At 45.7% G+C, this 20,676-nt stretch overlaps 1 protein-coding gene across 5 annotated transcripts in view; it reads right to left on the bottom strand.

Moving 5' to 3' along the window:
• LOC119009474 (C-terminal-binding protein 2) overlaps positions 1–20,676 on the bottom strand; it is a 106,670-nt gene that overhangs the window by 20,016 nt on the left and 65,978 nt on the right. For 4 of the 5 annotated variants that reach the window (XM_037080782.1, XM_037080783.1, XM_037080785.1 and 1 more), the window contains one exon: positions 32–186. In XM_037080782.1, the coding sequence (XP_036936677.1) occupies positions 32–186 (155 nt within the window). Of the gene's footprint in view, positions 1–31; positions 187–9,379; positions 9,545–20,676 lie in introns of those variants that run through there. The other variant, XM_037080787.1, reaches the window with a different exon arrangement.

Raw genomic sequence — 20,676 nt, forward strand, 5'->3', positions numbered from 1 at the left:
GTGTGTGTGTGTGTGTGTGTGTGTGTTCTACCTTCTCATGTATCTCCTGTGTGGACTGAGCGTCACAGAAGGCGACGGTAGCCAAGTCTTTCAGGATGGGCATCTCCACGGTGCAGTCGCGCCCGTCCAGCAGCGCCACCAGGGGGCGCGGATGCATTGGCCCGTTCATGATTTGGGGCCGAATACCTGGAGACAAGACGGAGAAAGGGATGGAAGATTATTCTAGGTTTAGGAAAACATTTTTCAGGATTGCCTCAGCACTGAGGCCCTCACCACTTATAGTGGCTCGGCTCAGGGGGTCAGATCAACCCTATCACAGAAGGCTTTCTATATTTTCTTACCCATACTTGTGTTAATCCATGCAGACAGTTTCGATTCAATTTCCTGGGATTCCAAGATTTCTGCCTCTGATTTTTAATTTGTGGTGCCGAAGGAGAATATACTCTCTATGATAACTGTTGTTTGATCTGAAAAAACACACCGCTGGGTTTGTTCAAACAGAATTTTTTACTGTTTCTGGGCGCTGATGTGAGTTTCAGGGATGGTTATCCCAAAACAGTCCACATGGCTACACACCAAAGGTTTTAACTGATAAAATACCCCTTTCCTTATAATTTGGCTGAACACAAACTTTTTTTTTGCGTCATTATATGGAAAAGTTGTCAAAGTCAGTCTCAATGAGCATTAAAAATGATAACACACACATATACACACACAGTTTCATAGAAATAATCATAAAATAACTTGAAAAACAAGTGTTACTGGAAAAAAAAACCCTAACTGCAAATTATTAGACGAATAATCAGCAAGTGACACTCTCCTGCCAGCTGGAGTCAATTCCTCACTGTTGACTTGTAAAGTAAAAGATGATAATAACTGCTGCGTGTGTGCGCATGCTAATGTGTGCACATGATAATCGCTGATTAGGATATAGCAGGAAACGGGGCTTCTCTGAACTACCAAGCGTTGCTCAATAAATCAATGCACCTACTCAAGACTGGATTAGACCACAGCTTCACTTACGGGAACCCTCTCGATCTCACGGTTCCCAAACACTTCCATCACACGCAACAAAAACCCACTCACATACACAGACATGTGAATGGAAGTGGAAGCTTGCAGGTGCCTACACACAAACACACACAATCACGTGCGCTCTATCTTCATGCTCCCTCATGTGTGCGTATGACAGCTGCACACTAACGTGCGCACACTTTTGGTTGTTCTCATTTCTCAGTTCAAGGGAGAGGATCCATGCGTTTGCCTCGGCTGCGAGTGGAACCAGCAGCTGTGGAACAGAGGAAGGGAGAAAAAAACAAAAAGGGGAAAGAACTGCGAGCTACACCTTCAAAAATGAGTTTCACTGCTGCCCTGCCTCAAAAGAGCCATGTATCATTGAAATGGAGAGCATTAGAGAAAACGCTACAAGCCCCGAAACAAACCCACAGCCGACTCACAACCGCACTTCAGCGCTCTTGACAAAGTGCGTGTCGCAATTCTGGTTTTGTCTGCGCTCCACTTGCTCTCCTCCCCACCCCACCCCTCGCCACTTTTCTCACTTGAAGTGAAGAGAGGCGAGAGGAGCCGAGCTCCCCAGTGGGCCGACCTTCTCACACATCCCACTGAAGAAGACGTGTCGCGCTGAGACGACAGACAATTACGACTCCTGCTTCATACAATGTTAACAAGCGAGGAGGCATCAATATTCATACGGCACAGGGCTGAGAAGCCAGCCAGGGGATGGATGGACCCTATGAAGGAGAGCGACTGGTCCCAGCTGAGTACCAGCGCCCTAACACTGCACAGGTCATGATCTTTAGACTCACTTAGCAGCTATGGATGTGACCAAGCTGACAAAACAGGCAAAAATCCCTCCAGGAGACAAACAGCGAGATCCCCTATGGATCCCTGACATCACTTTCTTATCTCATGTTTTGCTGATCTCCTCTAGCTTGCATGCTCGAGCGTGTCCTCACTCGGTGCAAGTGTGCATCTGTGTGCACTTAAAAGTTATCCCGAAGATTACGATGACGTCAGACTCCAGGGTCGAGATAAGCGGCAGGGTGGAGGAAGGGAAAAGGCAAGCAGAGGTGGAGGAGGGCTCATTAGAGACGTGCGCTGGTGGATTACTGCTGCAGAGGAGGCTGATTAGGGCAGATAAAGGTGAGATTAGGAGATTTGAGATCGAGAAAGTTGTGTGTGGCCGTTGCACAGAACAGGGCTGAGAGGCACGATGGGAAAACAAACAGGTGGGAGGGGGAGGGAGGGAGGCAGAACAGCGAGGGAAGAGTGAAATTAAAATGTAAAATGAGCGTGCATAAAAACAGACTAAACACTGGCTGTTAGCTTAAAGAGCTCCCAGGAGACATATCAGAGAAGAAGAGGAGGATGAAAGGCGAGAGCACATAAACGACAGGGAGAGAGAGACGTCGTAAAAAAAAGCAGTCCTGCAGCGCAGCCTCTCGCGGTCGGGGGAGGATCGGCGTGGAGGTGTCATCTCCCCATGCCATCCGCCTATTGTCATGGTGATCACTTAACAGGCGTCTGCTGCCAGCTTTAATGCACTTTATTTTTGGCGCCACTGGCATCTGCGCCGGGAGTTGAAGTCGCGAACACCAGTATTCTCCTCGCACTCTCGGTGCAAAGGGGCGGATATTCTCTTCTGACAGACAGACAGACAGGCCCCCCCCGTCCTCACCCATAGCCCACCACCACCAGCCACCATCACTGCTTCCACGCCTACTTATCGCAATCCCCGTTCAAGACGGGTGACATGACGGTTGGAAAGGTGATGCGTGGCAACTTGGCTTGTCTGTGCCACATCTGCGACTGACAGCACCTTGAATATTAATGGAGGCAGCTGGCTGATGGAGTCGGAAACTGGTGACGGTGTGAGAGAGTGTGCTCGTGCACATGTATTCAAGTCCTGAAATTATGAGTTGTTTAATTGAAAGAAAACCAAACGATAACTCTTGGGCTTTAATTTATTTACTAAAGGATTTAATGTACACTTAATACATATTGATATATTAATCAATACTGAAAATAATATGAGTTAGGGTATCCAGTATTACTGTATTTATCAGCTTGACATTTTATGTGCGTAAGCCGACATATACACAGTCAGGAAGAAAATGTATGACTGATGTCCCACACAGTAACATTACTCAGGAGTTGTGCTTCTGCCGACATGATCAATACAAGTCCAATATTCATCTCCTTCGATCTCAAGTTTGGTCTACACCACCTCCACCAGCCCCCCAACGCTCTTCAGCTGCTAAATCTTTTTATTTCATGGGTATTTCAAAATACTCATCACGCAAGTGACGCCCTCAAATTGCTCTCACAACCCCCAAAACTTTCATTTCTTATCTTAAATGATAAAGAAAAGCATGACATCTTGAGCAAATGTTTGCTTGAAAAACAGTGTAGGAATAATTTTCTTAAGACCAAAGCATCGATTAATGGACCAGTCATTGCAGCAAAACAAATAACAAGCTGAAAAGAGGCTACAAAGCTCAGGCAGCAGGGCGAATGAATGCAGCACTAAGAGCAACCTCTTTCACAACATGCTCAATGGTGATGTAAAAAAATATCGATTATGTCACTGCACGTCTGCGGCATGCATTTGCAAGGCTGTCCTTGACTGACAGACAAGCAGCACAACACATGCAACCTTCTCCCTGCTTCATTTAAGCCCTAGTTACTGGCTTATACAGATTACAGACGGCAGTGGCTGTGCAGGTGAGAGAAGCTGTGGGTGAGGCACGGCTGGCAGTCAGCGCTGAACCCCTCGGGCAGAAGTTCGACAGGATGAACTCCGATGAATCATCCGCTGGGTTTCTTCTCCATCTCTCTGACCTTTCAGTCTCTTACTCTTTCAATCTCCCTCTCGCCGTTACATTTCAGCACGTCGTCTGCAGTGCTGCCTTCTCCCAGATCTCTCCCCTGTGTGATAGCATCTTCTGACAGCTCCTCCTTCTCTGCCCATGTCGAGCTCTGTATCTCCGCTTGCTCACCATGTATCTGCTTCTCCTTTTCTTTATCTTATTTCTTCCCCCACCTCCATCATTCCTCAGCTGTCTTTCTGTAATCACTGCTCCTCCTTTCACCGCAAACATCACTCCTCCTCCTCCCTTTCCCATCATTTCCTTTCCTTTCCTGCTCGCTCTGTCTTTCAAGGAGCTGGAGTGTGTATTTTGCGAGCATGTGTCCTCCTATGTGACAGATTGATTCTCACTCTGCTGATTTCGATGGAGATGGAGGGGAGATGATGTATTCGGGCAGCGGGAAGCGGGGAGGTGACAGGCAACACTCCCACTGTGGTAAACTGACAGCATGTACATCAAACCGATCTTAACCTGAAACCACTGGGTCTGTCAGCTGCACGATGCCACCAACAGCCGGTTCTGATGCATTCATGAGACCCCCCTCATCAACCTTTGTCTCTATGGTGATACTTGACGGCTTGTGCATCTAGACGTGTCTTTACAAATGTATATAGCTATAAACATGACATTATAGCCAAAGTACTGCAAAACTGCTTGAGTTGGTTGTGAGTGATACTCTTTAAGTTACAGGTTTTGTTGTTTTTTTTTACATTTAGGATTGTAAATGTATTGTTTCAACAGCAATAATAGCAAGGATAATACTGTCAAAGTAAATGTGATGTAGATCCTAATGACGCAACCGAATTAGATATGACTAATAGTTATTGTCTTGATTAATCGCTGAGTTGTTGTGAAATGTCAATGAATGTTGACCATGACTTCCTCAAATGTCTTGTTTGGGCCACAGAAAATATTCAAAATTAAGATCAGAGAATTGTCAAAATAGTTGGCGGTTTATTTAATAAATGTTGTTTGTAATGTTTTGTTCATTTCTAATTCTAAAGAAATTCTAAAAGATTTGAGTTTTGGACGTGTCGGAGTTAAACATGCGCATTTCTGCTTTTATGTAATTAAAAAAAAAGCCAAATAAGTTTTTGAATTATCTTGTTACTAAATATTTCAGGACTAATATTGTTGTCAGAATTAGTTGATAAAAATAAACATGCACTGAGGCTATTCTGCACAAATGAATGAATAGGGGTGTGCTCTGAGATTCTGGCTTGCCCTTTGCTGTGCCTTGGCAAAAAGAAGTGTGAAAGCCGCTGGTCTAGATGTAACCTAGAAGTATAAAAGACATGTTTCCACAAATTCAGCCGTAGTGTTGACCTGGAGGTGAAGGTGTTTTTTGTGTGTAAAATGAGTGAAAAGCCTAAACAAACTCATCCCGACCAAGGTAAACGTCTCACAAAAGGCCGTTCTGCCAACTGAATTTTTTTTTGTCCTGCAAATCAACAAATCAATGCTTTTGTGTGATCAACCTTTGCCGTTTGCAATTAAACACTTTTGTGTCACTGTCCTCTTGAATTCTCATCCTCAACTGTTCTGATCTCTGTTCTCAGTTTGGATTTGTACGGTCACAACCTCTCTGAGGTCTTCCCACACAAATATCAAAAACAGATTCTGCCTTCTGCTGCATGGAAACAAACTTTCACTTCCGCTGTGACAAACAATCTCTCCGCGCTCTCGTTTCAAAAAATGCTCTAACAGCATGTTCAGCAGCAAAATCCTAAAAAAAAAATACGCAGAGGTGTTCCTGTGCTGTCGCCCAGCTCTACGGCCACAGCTGAATCGAGCAGAGACTGGAGGAGGACGTATACTCCCCATGCCCTGTAAAATGTCAGCGAACATGCACATTGAGGGCAGGGGGCTGTGGAGTCAGAACTGCAGGAGGCGGAGGGCTCTTAATTTCACTCCTCCATTAATTAATCCTCCTCATTTCCTTTCCTCTGTGTTCTCCCTTCCTCTGCTTGTTGCTAAACTGTTGCCAGGCTGTGAGTGTGTGTCTGTGTGTGTCTGTGTGTGTGTGTGTGTGAAATGATTTGGGGCAAGTACATTTTTCTCTAAGGGAGGCGGCTGCTGTCATGAGTTTACCTGCCAAAGCAAAAACTGTCGGATGCAGGGCTGCGGCTAATGATTTTTCTTTATGAGCAATTAATTATAAATGTCAAAACAAATTCACGCATTAATGCTTTAACAAATCCCTTGTCCTAAGCAACCAGAGCTCGAAGCGCATATCTAATCTGACCAATAATCCAGAAGTATCCGATATTATGGTGTGAGAAACATTTTATCTACTAATTGATTTATTGAATAATTGTTGTGGCACTTCAAATCAGTCCGTTTCTCTACCTTTTGCTCATTATTCATCTCCCAACTAGAAGAAAAACACCTCTGCCTCTTCAACTGTTACAATATTAACGGTACGACCTTGAATCTTACTTTGGGAGTAGCACGTCCTAAACTAATGTAGCCTCTCCACTCAAAAAGATTGTGCGTTTCAAGATGAGCAAAAAGACCTTGAAATTATTAAAGCCTCTACTACTGCGGCTCGTTGCGATAATGTGATCGTCTCGCGTCTCTGAAATTACAAAAAGGTGGTGATCTCAGCTGTGTAAAGACGGAGCATTCTCCTCAATTAGAACGCACAACACTCGTCAAAAAATGAGAACTGGGTCACAATGAAAATTATTTTGGAAATCTAGGTCTCCAGTGGAAAAGGCAGAGGCTTTAAAAACCACTCGTTGTAGATTACTAGCATTCATCAGATCACACTTATTTTGTGTGTGTGTGCGCGCTCCATCTTTCTCACTCATCGGTATTTTAATTCTAATCATTCCTGTAGACAAATACTTGTGGACCAGAACTCGGCCCCGGCTGGAGGCTGCGGTTCCTGAGCCAGCAACACTTAGTCAGAGTCTGGCAGCAGGACGCAGCAGAGCGGCGCACCGGGAGATGAGGCCAGAGTTTCCATTATGTGGGGAAAGGGAGCTGGGAGTTTTCTTCCTACTGCTGGCCTCTGCTGCTGGTGTTATGTTGCCTCCGTGAGGGGGGAAGAGGGACCAGAAGGGAGAAGGGAATGGGCAGTCGCGTTGTGGTCGGGAAATACAGACGAGAAACGCAGGAGAAAGAAGTCACTTTAGCGGTAATGGGAGAGTAGACCAGTCCTTCCACCATGCTATCATCATCTGCTGCCATCGGTTACCTAGCAACCCCAAGCTGCTGTTTGCAGGTGGCTCCTTCTTGACAACAAGGGCGGATGGGGGCTGCTGCTGCTGCTGCCGCTGCTGCTGCTGACCGCCAGCAGTTACGGCCATTAACTGTGAGCAGCACTGTGCTGAAACATGACCCACATCCCCTGGTTAACACAGGCAGCCAGTCAAACAGGAGGAGGCAGTGTGCGGGTGAAGGAACATGCCCACTGAGGGGAGAGTCGGGGCTGGAAATATTGATATGTGGCCTGCATGTGTTGTGGTCCGCTTTCCACCAAATTAGCTCCAGTCCTTGAAGCAGCGCCGTTTCAATAATCTTGAAAACTAATGTTATTCTGTTACCAGTTTTGAGCGAAAACATTGTAATAAGTGAAGTGTCCTCAGCGGGGGCCAGCGCTTTGATTCGGACTTTTGGTCCACTCTTTTTGTTGGGCTCCAGATTGCAACCAACTCCCCAGGTTCCCAACCAAGTTATGTTTGGTTATAATGCTCTTGATGGTTTACAACTGGGTGCACAAAACCAGAATATAACTGGTTCCACAGTGGCTGAAATAGGGGTACACGTCTAGGGTGTTTTTTTTTCGATCGCTGGTTCCACTTTCAGGGTTGGAAAAACAACAATTTGCCAACAAATTAAATTGTAATCCCTTTTCATTAGCAAAGAGGAGTCTATAAAACATTCTGGTGGCAGGTTTTGCATGAAAAACCATGACTGAAAGCAGATTTTGTCCGTTTAAAATGGCAAATGTCGCTGGCAGCGGATTTTCTGTGCTGTAACTAATTCATGATAATTCTTCAAGTAACTAACCCAAAGGCCAAAATAAAACTTGGCTGTTTTCTGACTAATGTGCTCTCTGCAATTTGGCATCTGTGCCCGGCCAAAGATAATTCCATACAGAAAAGACACCATCAGTCGACATTAGTGAGTAAAAACGTGGGACTCTGTTGTGCAGCAAGAGGAGGATTTTCTCTGGTTCAGCTATACGGCATCCTGCCTCTTGTCAGTAACGGTAGATTTTTAAGCGTTTGAAACAAGTAGCCCAAGAAAAATAAGGTGTGCAAAAGTACGTTAACTATGCCATCTTTAGTAACTTGCAAAAGGATTAGATAAGAAAATTTTACACTACATTTATATTCAGCAGAACACTTTCAAACCTCACTCGTTTGAAATGTGTGCACTCATTTCAAGTGTTTCTTGTGGAGACACAAGTTGCGAAGGCAAAGCGAGATCTGCATGAAAACACGGACACAGCAGGAATGCACTTGCATGGATGTGGCAACAAATGAATAGGAACCCACACACAACCTTGGCTGCCTGCCAGCAGCTTGACTGAGGAGTAACGGAGAAGCTTGGCATAATGCACAGATGTGCCGTTGGGTCAAACAACACTTTGTTTTCCTTGCTAGAGTTTCCTCCCTTTTCATATGGCACCCTGCCAGAGTCTGTACTTCTGCTTTACTGAGGCTGAATTACTCATTTACTACTTTCCTCCCTCTTACACACTAACACACACACGCGCACACAAAAAACCTGCCATAAACACACACAAACCCTTCATCTGCCTTTGACAGCACGAGGTCACTGCATGAGTTGTAGAGAGGGGGTGATGTGGGTGAAGGGGGTGGGTGGGTATAAGCACCCTTTGTTGGCAGCCTCCTCCCCTGCCCTTCCCTCCCTTCACTTCCCAAAAAGTAGCACACAAAGGCCACTTGTCCTGCAACTGCCCCACCCCTGTCACCACCCGGCTGCCCGCCACACCAATCCATCCCCTGCCAAGAAAATGAGCGCACGCCTGTTTTAAATGGTACCCTCTGTGTGCATGGGCGGGCCGGGCTTGCACTCCACCGCGGGACAAAAGCGGGTGTCAACAGCATCCATGGCACAACCACGCCGGACCTCCCTTCCCCTTCCCCTCCCTTCCCCTCCCCTCTCGCTCTCTTTTTTCCCGCTCTTTTATTCTCCGGTGTTGCCCCGAGCTACGGAGCGCGCTCAAAGCCCCAGACCGCAGAGGAGGCAGAAAACAGGGAGCCAAGTGCGGCAGCGCAGGACGGGCGGACCTCGAAATGACAACACAGTTGGACTACTCGCCTACCTTGACGGCTACACAACACACCCACACACACGCACAGACACTCTCCCTCTGCCCTCCTCTTATCCATACTTCAGTCCCCCCCAACCACCACCACCACCTCTCCCCATCCACCTACCTCCCCTCCCACCTCCCACATGCCAGACTTTATTAGACATCCAGAAAAGAAAACAGGAAACATGCTGCTTGCCTGGAAAATGTTGTCTCCACATTCTTCGGCTTTAAAAACTACGCATCGCAGCGAAAAAAAGAAAAAAAAAACACGAGATGAGGGAGACGAGTGGGAAAAAGGCAGAAGAAAAAAAAATACGAAAAAAAGGGAAGTGGAAGACCCTCCGCAATAATCCAAGGAGGGCACCCCCCCTCGCGCTCTCCTCCTCCTCCTCCTCCTCCTTCACTCCTTCAACCCCCCCTCCCCCCTCCCCCGGAGTTGCTCCTCTTGGTCTGGCCCTGTTGGCGAAAGGGAAGGGTTTTTTCTTTTTCTTTTCTTTTCTTTTTTTTTTTTTTGCGCGGAGCGAGCTCTCACTAAGCCCCCGGCTGCATCATCTTCAGTCCATGCCTTTGAGGGGCTGCGAGAAAAAGCACCATACACCCGCGGCGTCCCCTTATGCGCGCACACACACGGCGACGTGCAGGCTGGTGTTCGGATGGTAGCGGGTTTGCAGAAGGTTGGGGAGGTGGAGAGGGGTGGTGGGGGCGGTGGAGGCTTTTGTCCTTTTTTTTTTCTTTTTTTCTTTTTTTTTAATCTCCCAGGAAGAAAAAGGCTGCGGTCGGGGAGCGCGATGGCTGGAAACTCTCTCTCTCTCTCTCTCTCTCTCTCTCTCTGCCGCTTCCTCTGCTGTCAGCTGCGCAACATCTATTCACTGTGCGTCTCTCTATCACCCTCTCACCATGTCTCTCTCTCTTTAGCTCCTCTCTCCTTGTCTTTGTCTTAGCTGGTAATAAACCAGGAGGGGCAGAAAAAAAAAAAACCAGGATCTTGCAGAAAAACAAATTCTGTCTAAATCAAAAAAAAAAAGTACCAGCTCGAACATGCAGAGCTGAGCTTCTCTGGGCTCGCACAATTTTTACTCCACGGCTTGCGTTCACTTCATAGGATCCGCACGCATAACACACTCGAGCACAATCCCTCCTCCCTTTTTTTTTTTCTCCCTCCTCCTCCTCCTTCTTCTTCTTCTCCCCTTTTTAATGTTTTATTTCTGATCTGGACTCCACAGTGTTTTAAGAACGCCTGCCCCCTCCTTTTCCCCCCCCTCTTTCACTCTCTCTCTCTCTCTCTCTCTCTCTCTCACACACACACACACTCTCTCTTCTGCTTTCGTTTGCACCCCGCCTCACCTCCCTCACCTCCCTCACCCCTCACGATTATTTGGTTTCCTCCTCTGCTTTTCCACTTTCATCTAGACCTCAACAACCTCCCCCAAACACCACACACACACACACACACACAAATACAACCTCACCCCACCCTGGCATTTTTGCGGGTTACCGGGAAGAGATTGGAATAGTGACACTCACACTCCCCCTCCCTCACTCTGAATATGTAATACACACCAAAACACACGCACCAAAACACACACACACACACACACACACACACACACACACACACACACACACACACACACACACACACACTTTAAACCAGAAGAACAATGCAACATTCAAGCCACTCCAGCAATAACATTACAGCTGTAGAGTTGGCTGTTTTTCGCACCATCAGGGAAGTCATCAGAGCCGAGTGTGTTAAGTTCACAGTTTGGTCCCTGGAGGGAAGAGGAAGGAGGGAGGGGAGCGAACTGACAGATCGCTCCACTGAATGACTGCGAGGAGGACGAGCGGCTGAAAACACCCTGTTTAGAATAACAATGTAACCGGAGCCTCCCTGCAATTCTGCAGCGCGGCCAGAGCACGGTGACGCACATGCACATAAATACACACACACACACACACTTATTCATACACACACACCTCACCGGCTGCATGACAGGCGCGACCAATAGACAAAGAGCCCGGCACGGTCACACGCCAGAACCGATTATCACTCACAGTAAATCGGAAAGGTGGAACGGACCGAGCAGCTCTGGCTCAGAGGGCTGGGTGGATCTGTCCGTCCCGACGGGACGCCACTTCGTCTTTTTATGCAGAATAATTGTGTGTTTCCACTGCAAGTGTGTGTGTGTGTGTGTGTGTGTGTGCGTGTGTGTTAACGTGACTATATCATGGCTGTTGTTTCTCCATGCACGCAAGCCCAACGAGCAGAGACACGGTGTGTCAGGCAAGCCGCCGTCTGTAGCAATGACACATCTGAGGGAGTGTGACCATCAAAGGCAGCAGAGCCCCCACTTCCTGCCAGCCGGTCAGACACACACACACACACACACACACACACACACACACTCTCTTGATGGAGTGTGGGGATACGCCTGCCCCTCTGATCTTTCTCTCTTCAATAACATTAGACGATGAGCAGGAGGAGGGGGGCCCTGACTGACAGCAATATGTTAATATGGAACGTGGCAGATCACAGCTTCTCATGAAGACAGAGCCGGTCTGAGAGGTCGGGGATATTTTAGGAAAAAGAGGAAGGGAAGGGCGAATCAAAGAGCGCTGGAGATTTTGTGAATTGGCCACTGATGACTGCCAGCTCCACGGGTCAAAAGGTCAGACGCTGTCGAGCTCCAGTGTAAGCAGTTAAAGATCATATCTGACTGCGGCTGCTCTGTTCACAAGTGCTGTTGCGCTCCAGTCCCGACACGATCTTTTTATGTGATTATTTGGCTCAGAAGAGTGGAATTTTTTTTTACAGTTTCTTTTTTTTTAATAAAGCAGATACAATTCATAACCATTTTGGTGTGCCAATAAATCTCAACTTGATGACTGATGAGTAAACTGAAAAAATGAGCTCAGGAATCGTGAAGAAGCAGCTGACACATTCATAACTGTCTTTTTACCCCAATCTAGTCCTTCAGTGCTTTTAAGAGAACACCATGTAGAGCTCTCAGCATGCTGCTAAAACCAAATGATTAGTTTTGGGTACTAGACAGGGTTCGTTAATAATTTTTAAATTGGTCAATTGACAGAGCGGGTTAAGCATGATGAACTTCTTTTTTCCCCCCACACAGTGCTGGTACAGAAAAAATCTGAGCACATACCAACACAGATGTAAAAATGTTGATATCTGTGAAGCTTCGGGTTGAAAAGCTGTTTTTTATCATAGCTTTGGTAGTTTTGATTCTATCAAATGTATAAATAAGGCAGACTGTATCATTTCAAAGCCCCTTAGTTTCCAAAAATTATTTGAATATCAATAGTTTTGACAACATTAAGATTAAATCTTCACAGTGTAGTCAGGGAAGATTGTTCGTAGAGGCTTTACTTTTTCTTTATCTCATTATATTTGACTTTACATAGATTCTCAGTTTGAATTAATGAAGCTGCAGCATTCTTTGAGTAACTTTTTTGTGTGAATTTAGTCAGAAAACCAAAACTGCAAAATCTTTGACATATCACAAGGATATGCCTCTAATATCTCCAGCGGCTGCCACTGACTAATTGATTAATCAAATAGCTGTCAACTATGAAATTATTCACCAACTGAGTAATTTCTTCGGGAAAAAAAAAAAAAGTCCAAATTCTCTGATCCCAGTTTCTTAAATGTTATGAATATTTTCTGGTTTCTTTGTTCCTCTATGAGAGTAAATTCGATATCTTTGGGACATTTGAGGCATTCATCACCATTTTAAAGGCAAAACAACTGACTGATTAATCAAGAAAGTAATAAACAGATCAATAATGAAAGTAGTCAGCCAGTCAGAGGCAGAGTGCAGCGTTGAATAGAAGAGGTATCTGGACAGAGCTGGTGTAGGTTCGGTGCAGCCAGAGACCTGGTGCGAACAAACAGCTATACGCTCCCGACTCCAGCAGTTGACGTGCATGTCGTTACATGTTTGGAGGGGGCGAGTAAACACTAATGAGAACAGATTGGCACAGCAGGCCCCCCCCGCCCGCCACACATACGCACAGACACACACACACACACACACACACACAAATACACACTTTCTCTTTCAGATGTAGAGCAGCCAGACTTGGGCCTAAACCAGTACTGAAGGCTACATCTGTTCTGCTCTCCCCTCAGCCTCCACCGCCGTAAAGCTAAAAGCCACAACCACACCTTAGTGCTCACGCATTTGGCGCCGGCACACACCCAGTTGTTGCCACACAACCTGACACACCAACTGGACCGGAGATAAAATAAAACTATTACTATTTATTATGTTGACCTCTTTTCTGTCCTCCCTTATTTTCTGCCCTTTCTCTCTTCTTTTCTGTCATTTCTCTCTTAATTTTTCTATCATTTGAAAATATTCTGACCAGAAAATCCAATTTTTCTTTGGTGCGCTGGTGCACAAGGATTTAAAATGTGGGTAAAAATCTGATTAAACCCATCTCCCCTAAAATAAAAATGAATAATTTCCCTCATTAAAGTCTGTAAGAAATTAAAATGATTGCAAAAAAAAGCTCTACCACAGATCGGGATTTAGATGCAAAAGAACCGCAGTGCAATATTCCTGAGAGGCATTTCCCTTTTTGAAGCATAATAATACATTTTTGATTTACTCCTGTTGCGTGACTTCTTATAGCCCTAACCTTTCGCACAGTGAGGCATCAAGAGCAGCGGTCACGCTCCGGAAGACCCGACAAATGGTCCGAACCTCCTTACAGTCTTTGTGGATTTACCGTTGAGAGGGAGCCCTCTTCTTTAACCAGCCTAATTATACTGTAAGCGCCCTTTTCCTGTAAGCGCTGGAACTTGGCTGCTGAGAGGACGCTGGATGTAGAGGCCTGTTAAATCCCCCTAAAGCACTTAAAGGGATTTTAAGAAAGCGAATGGTAGAGCGAGCCAACCTGCCGCTTGGAGACGAGGCTTCGGCTGACCACATTATGACCAGAGGTTCAGGGGTCCATTTCAGATGCTGGACTCGGGTCAGCAGGGGGTTCAGCTCAGGAGCAGCTGTGCCCTGAAGAATACCCCTGCCGGCTTTAGAAACGTTTATTCCTTTTTTCTTTTACAACTCTATTTTGTGGTGTATTACTACTGTTTTGACTTTTTGGACTTTCAACTTGATATCAAGAGTATGTGCGGTCTTAAATGCTAATGTTGTGACACTTTGTAATTAAAGGGTCAGTTCGCCCAAATTGTAAAACAACATATTTCTCCGGTTACCACTAGAAGGTTATAAAACATTCATGGTTTTTGGTTTGATACTTGTGCCAGAAAAAAAAAAAAATCAAAGACTTTACCATCAAGTTTGAATTGAAACTAAAGTAAATGTCCCTATGGTACTGTAGCGCCGCAAAAAAAAAACCATAATAGTGATTATTTCTGACGTATCAAGATTGCAATATGATTCATGATTAATGGGAATAATCATTTTTGCATCACAATTTTTAATTGTAAAAACTATTAAGTTAAAAACAGTTAAATCATTTTGATGTGATTAATCATTTGATTAATTGTGCAGCCCTACTCTTAAGGGTGAAAAAGTTGTAGCGTTAATCTGCCATTCTGACAACACAGAACTGTGAAGGGTATACATGTTCTGATGGGCGAACACAGTGAGAAGTCCCCGCCCCAGCTGGGATTCAAAACCAGGACTTTCTTACTGGGAGGCAGTTGTGATAACGACTGCGTCACTGTGCTGCCCACGGCATGCTATCCAAAATCACACTCTGGTGCAGCATTATGCCAACTGTTTTTTTGTTCCCTGTAACGTAATGACGGCTATTTTTAAGGGAAGTATAATGGGATCTCTGCATGAAAGGATCTTCCGGAGTGCAATGAAAAAAATATATATATATTATATTATTATTATAACATATATTGTTGGAGCTAAGACCAAAGTCTCATAGAAATGGAAACTACAACCTACAACTATATGGAAATGAGACAGCAGGACTGTTCAAGGGAACAGATTCTAGAACAGATCTGATCTCGATCTGACCCAGCTCAAAAGGAAAAGACCGCAAGTTAGAGCTAAATGTATCCCATACTCAGATACAAACCGGAGAATTAATCAAAGGTCTGTCCTGGACTAGCAACAAAATATTTAATTCCTGACATTTGGGTGGATAGGAATGCTTGCAATACGTCCTTGCCCCCTGCCCCAAACACATATAACCAACGATTGGAGTGAATGTTTTTAAACACAGCAAGGTTTCCATCTCACCCACTGATTCGGACCAGAGCAAATTAACTTGATGCCAAGATAATAACCGGGCAACAGACAACAATTTCTTTACCCTCTCAGTGTCTCATGCACAGGGAATGAATAATGCAATATCGTTTTAGCCAAAGGTCATGTTTGTTCGCTCAACAACTTAGTTTAAGAGCTCAAATCTCAAAGGAAACAAGCTGTGAGTGCATCCAACCAAAATATCAGGAGAGTCGTTGCTCCTAACATAAAGACGGAGGCGCTGTACAGCACAGATACAGACTGACAACAACGTTATCCTTCTGCTCCAAGAAAACATCCAGTCCTCCAAATCCAAGTCCACTGAGATTTTTTTCCGTCCTTTATGCTCAGTGACACTTCTTTTTGGGATTTGGGAGTAAGATGGCTGATCTTCAACGGACTGCACGTACTTAGTGTGACGAGAGGCTGAGAGAGGGTGGAAAAGAGAGGCGTAGAAATGCGGTTTTTGGTGACGCCAGTCTCATTTCCCCATGGTGAATATTTATTTAGGAGGCCCAGGTTTATCCACCAAGAGGCACCTGCCGTGGCAGCAGCAGCCAGAGTAAATAACCCCCCCAGGCTTGTACGCAGACACACACACATACACATAAGAGCCCCCACCCCCTCAACAGCGGTCCAGATAACAACCCTGAGTCAACACTGCCTCTCTGCTTTTGTTTTCTCTGCCTCCCCTCCTCTCTTCCCCTCCCACGTTCCAATCCCTGCGGAACCGCAAGGACCGGGGCTGAAAAGATGTAGGGATGAGGGACAGAGAGATAGTGAAAGAGAAAGAGGGAGAGAGAGAGAGACAGAAAGAGAGAGAGGAGGGCTAAATTACAGCATGGGAATGCAAATGAGTGTATTTTATTTGGGGGGAGCCAACGAGGGCAAGCAGGCTTTATTTTCCAGGCAGGAACAGCCCCCCTGTGGCCTCTGGATCAGTTGCAGCAACAGTGAAGGGAAGAAAAGCGAACATTCTCACTCTGCCTTTTTTACTTGGGGAGGAATAAAGAAAGAAATATTACGAATACAAAACCCACAACTCTCAGAGGCTGGTGCAGTCATAAAATAAAATGATATTTTGCTACGCTTTCACACCACCGCCGCCTCCTCTCCCTCCCATCCCCTCCTTCACTCCCTCCCTCCCGCTCTGCCCACAGCAGAGGCACACTAAAGTTACTGAAATATGGGCACAAATCACAGCCTGACCAAACACGCCGCCGCCACCTCCCCCATCTGGAAAAACAAAGTGAGAAAGTGAGCGTATGCGAGAGGGGAAAGGGACGGAGGAAGCGGGGTGAGCCAGCTGCAGGTGGTCTCCAGATGTGGTGGCTCTGGGGACGGGCCACTCTGGCGCTGTTAAGGGCGACTCAGAGCTCCCCTCCTTCCCCTTTTCCCTTCCATCGCTCCACCTCCTCGCTCAGTGACAGGAGCCATCTGGCCTGGCAGAGAGAGTGGAGACACAGCAGAGAGTCCCACCCTCCCAAGTGTGGCCCCTGCGTGCCACTCAGCAGAGTGCACGAGTAAATAAAATGCATACATGCACAATACCTCCCGCTCCCCCCGCCAGCCGCCCCCCCGAAGCTGTCACACGGCTATTAACCCATGGAAGCCGCGGCCCAGCTGTGTTCCATTACGATAAATACACCAGGGTCGCGGGGTCTTGTCAGCCAGGACTCAGCCATCAGATACTATGAGGTGTCCACTTACAGCCTTTTAAAGCGCACTTTGCTAAAGAGTTACAGCCATTTTCATCATCGTAACCCCTCTCTGAAAAGAAACTCCCACCCACCTACTCACTGCACTCCACCATGGCAGATGATATTTCACACTTCCTCTGGCAAGAGATGACCCACCACCACCAGAAACCCACTGTAACTGGAGTTGTTGGTCACACGATATGACACCTGGAACACCTGACACCGACCCAGCCCCATTTCCTGGGCGCCTATCAGCTGATGCATTTTCACTTAAGCTGAAGCGCAATAACCTCCAAGATGTTCTTGAATGAGCGAAAAATGCGCCAGCCTCAAAAAACCTTTCCTGGAAGACAAATAGTTTGACTTGTTTTATTCATTGGAAAATAAAATCGCTTTCCTCTCTCCAATTGTCAGTCATTATGACTCTGTTTAGAATACTTTTGGAAAAGGTTAGCCAGTTAGCCGCTTCCTGCAGGCACTTTTTGGTCTTTGTATGGCTTGGGAACACTCTTGAAAGGATTCCTGAGTAATTGTCTATGCTGCAGTAGAAATTTGGAATTGAGGAAAATGGACTGTAGTGATTGAAAGGGTACAGGGCAGTAGCAAGTTGTACTGGCAAAAGAGCATTTAAAGTTTACAAAACAAGGGAGGAGGAGCTCGCCCGTTGACCAGTTTTACTAATTTTATTTATTCATTATCTTTGTCTCTGCTCTCCAGCATTAAAGAGTCTTTTAAGTCTTTGTCCTTCAGACAAACAGTATTCAGCCTTCGTGTTAGACAAGTAAAGACAGTAATGCCAGCAAATGGTGGACACAAAAATGTGACTGAAATGTCCTCAAGATGTAAAAACAACACAGCTCTGAAGCTTGAAGGATTTTTTTTCCCCCCTTATCCTCACAGCCCATTTTGTATGTTCTCACATGGGAGATGTTCTGAGAGTCCCTGCTGTGTTTGCTGGCTGTTGAGCTGAATGAATGGCAACCAGTAGCATCGATTTGCAGTGCGGGCAGCAGATCAAACCACAGGACAAAAGACTGGGCAGGAGGACAATGGAGGAACACAGTGGGCCGCACGGGAAACGAATGACAACCGGTCGATCGGGACGACCACAGCCGACCACAGCCGCACTCGTTCCAGGAAGGAACGGGCCTCACAACGTGCGACAAGAAAAGGTTAGTGAATCGGGTACGGCGAAACAACGAGGCTGCCCAGTGTGGCGAGTTCGTCCATGAGAAAATTATCCGCAGGAGCACAGATTAGCGTTCTACCTTTTTATTCCCATTCTTTTCATCTCCTCTCTTCCTCAATATTTTTCTTCATCCTTCCCGGTTTTTCCCTCCGCCCCCATCCTCGACGGCCACAGACCATGAAGAAAGTAAATATGTGCATGAGGTAAAGCAATCGGTTAACCTTTGAAATACCCTGGCAATGAGATCTGCCGCTCTTCACTCTTTTCAGCAGCAAAAAAAAAAAAAAAAAAAAAAAAAGAAGAGAAGGAAAAAAAAACACAAGGTTGGCCACCACTTCAGAGGGGATATTCAATATCCATGAGCTTTTTCATTTCACACTGATGAATAATTCAGGGTGACCTGCCCACCACTGAGTGAGAGAGAAAAAAGGGGGAGGGAGACGCACACAAAAAAAAGAAGGACCAGGGAGGTGTGCAGAGGTAGTTGTCTGTTTTAGTGGATGCAGCTGTTGCCGTTCGACATGCACAAAACCAATCTCCTCCCCAGCTGCTGCGGCGAGAGGAATAATATAGGCGGAATTGACGACAGATAATTGGGGAGATTATATCAAAGTGCTGCCATTCTTACAGCGCGAGCAGTGAGCACACATCGTTGCTATCCTGTAAACAAAACAGCCATGGGATAAGGAGACTGGTAGAATAAACATGACAAAGAGATCTCCCGAAATAGCAGGAAGATTCTTCTCAGCAATCATAACAACACGGAACACACACACACACACACACACACACACACACACACACACACACACACACACACACACACACACACAGGCACATAAACACACTCAAACGCACTCCTCATCTCCCCATTAGCGCTTCGCAGTGACCTTTGGGCCTGTGAAGGAGAAAGCAGGGGCCGGTGTGTGACAAGAGCTAAATTCCAGTCAGCTGACCTCCATTCAAAGAAAATCTGAAAGCTGTAGCCACTTCCTTTCGTTTAAAATCATGACTTTTTTGGTGATTTTTTTGCCAGTTCAAATCCAATTCAGGGCACAATTCGTGTTCAAATAATAATTAAAAAAAACTAATGCAGGACAGTTCTTACATTTATTTTTAGCTACAAACAGGCCATGTCATGAAGGGCCGACTTTGGCCCCACTTTGCTATAGATGGATTTCTCCTTCTTCTTTTCATTCTACAGTTATTAGCCTTTTGCTTGCGATTATCTGCCTGCTGTTAACATTTATTACTGCCACTGTATCTAAAGTCCTGTCGACAACACTGTGTGTGCTCCAAACTGTTGTTGCTCGGATGTTCGTCCTGTCTCGTCTGTTCTACAATAAAAAATTGATCACAAAAAAAAAAATCCTCAAAACAAGCATAAAAAATGAAATCACAAAAAGCTCTGTGAAATGTGCCCTGACAAAAAAACTGAAACTAAAAACTGGAAAATGTTTAACCATTTGTCAGAGCCTTGATCCACCAACGCACCACTTCCCAGGAAATTCACGGAAATTCTGAAAAACTATATTGATGATCCCCCCAAATTATGGGAAATTTGTCACCGACATGGTTCATAAAAATTGAATATGATTCTCTCTCTCTCACACACACACACACACACACACACACACACACACACACACACACACACACACTCGGCGGATGAACAGAATTAATTAAACAAAAACTCAAGCACTTTTAATGACCCATTGTCAATGTTATGATTTAATAGCAGCAACAAGGGCAGTAGATGGGAGAGAAACCCTAAGACTTCAGGCCCACTTTCAGACCAGGGACGGCACTGCTGACCCTTCTCAGAGGTCAGCTGCAACCATCGCGCACGCACACAAACGCACACTCAAACACTCAAGCTGTCACAAGCAGGGGGAGACCAGCTGTTCCTCATTCGCTCGAAGGCTCCGTTCCCTCCATGGGTTGGCTGGCTTCGCAGAAACCATTAATCCCTCTGTGAACGCAACCGATGGTTTGGAAAGATCAACCATGAGACAACAGCGAGGGAGGGGCAGGAGGGGATGGGGCCCCGGCAACACTTTTTTCTTTTCGCTTGTTTTCTCTTTTCTTTCGGAGGAAAAACTACTGCAGTGGAAAAATAGATTTTCCTTGCCATATTTCCCCAGGGACACAAACAATACAGAGGCCGAGTGGAGATGGAGCAGCAGATAGTTCATGTAACATTTACCAGGTTCTCAGGAAACTGGAGACACATGACAGAAGGACTGCGCACAGATAAGCGTTTAAGAATCTAGACGTTAGCAGAGGTCTCTAAATAGTACAATCATTACAGGCTTGTACAGCGCAGTAAGAAAATGTATTTCATTGTTTGGGATATGCA

This window comes from Acanthopagrus latus, chromosome 20 (genome assembly GCF_904848185.1).
Source record: "Acanthopagrus latus isolate v.2019 chromosome 20, fAcaLat1.1, whole genome shotgun sequence".
NCBI classification, from domain to species: domain Eukaryota; kingdom Metazoa; phylum Chordata; class Actinopteri; order Spariformes; family Sparidae; genus Acanthopagrus; species Acanthopagrus latus.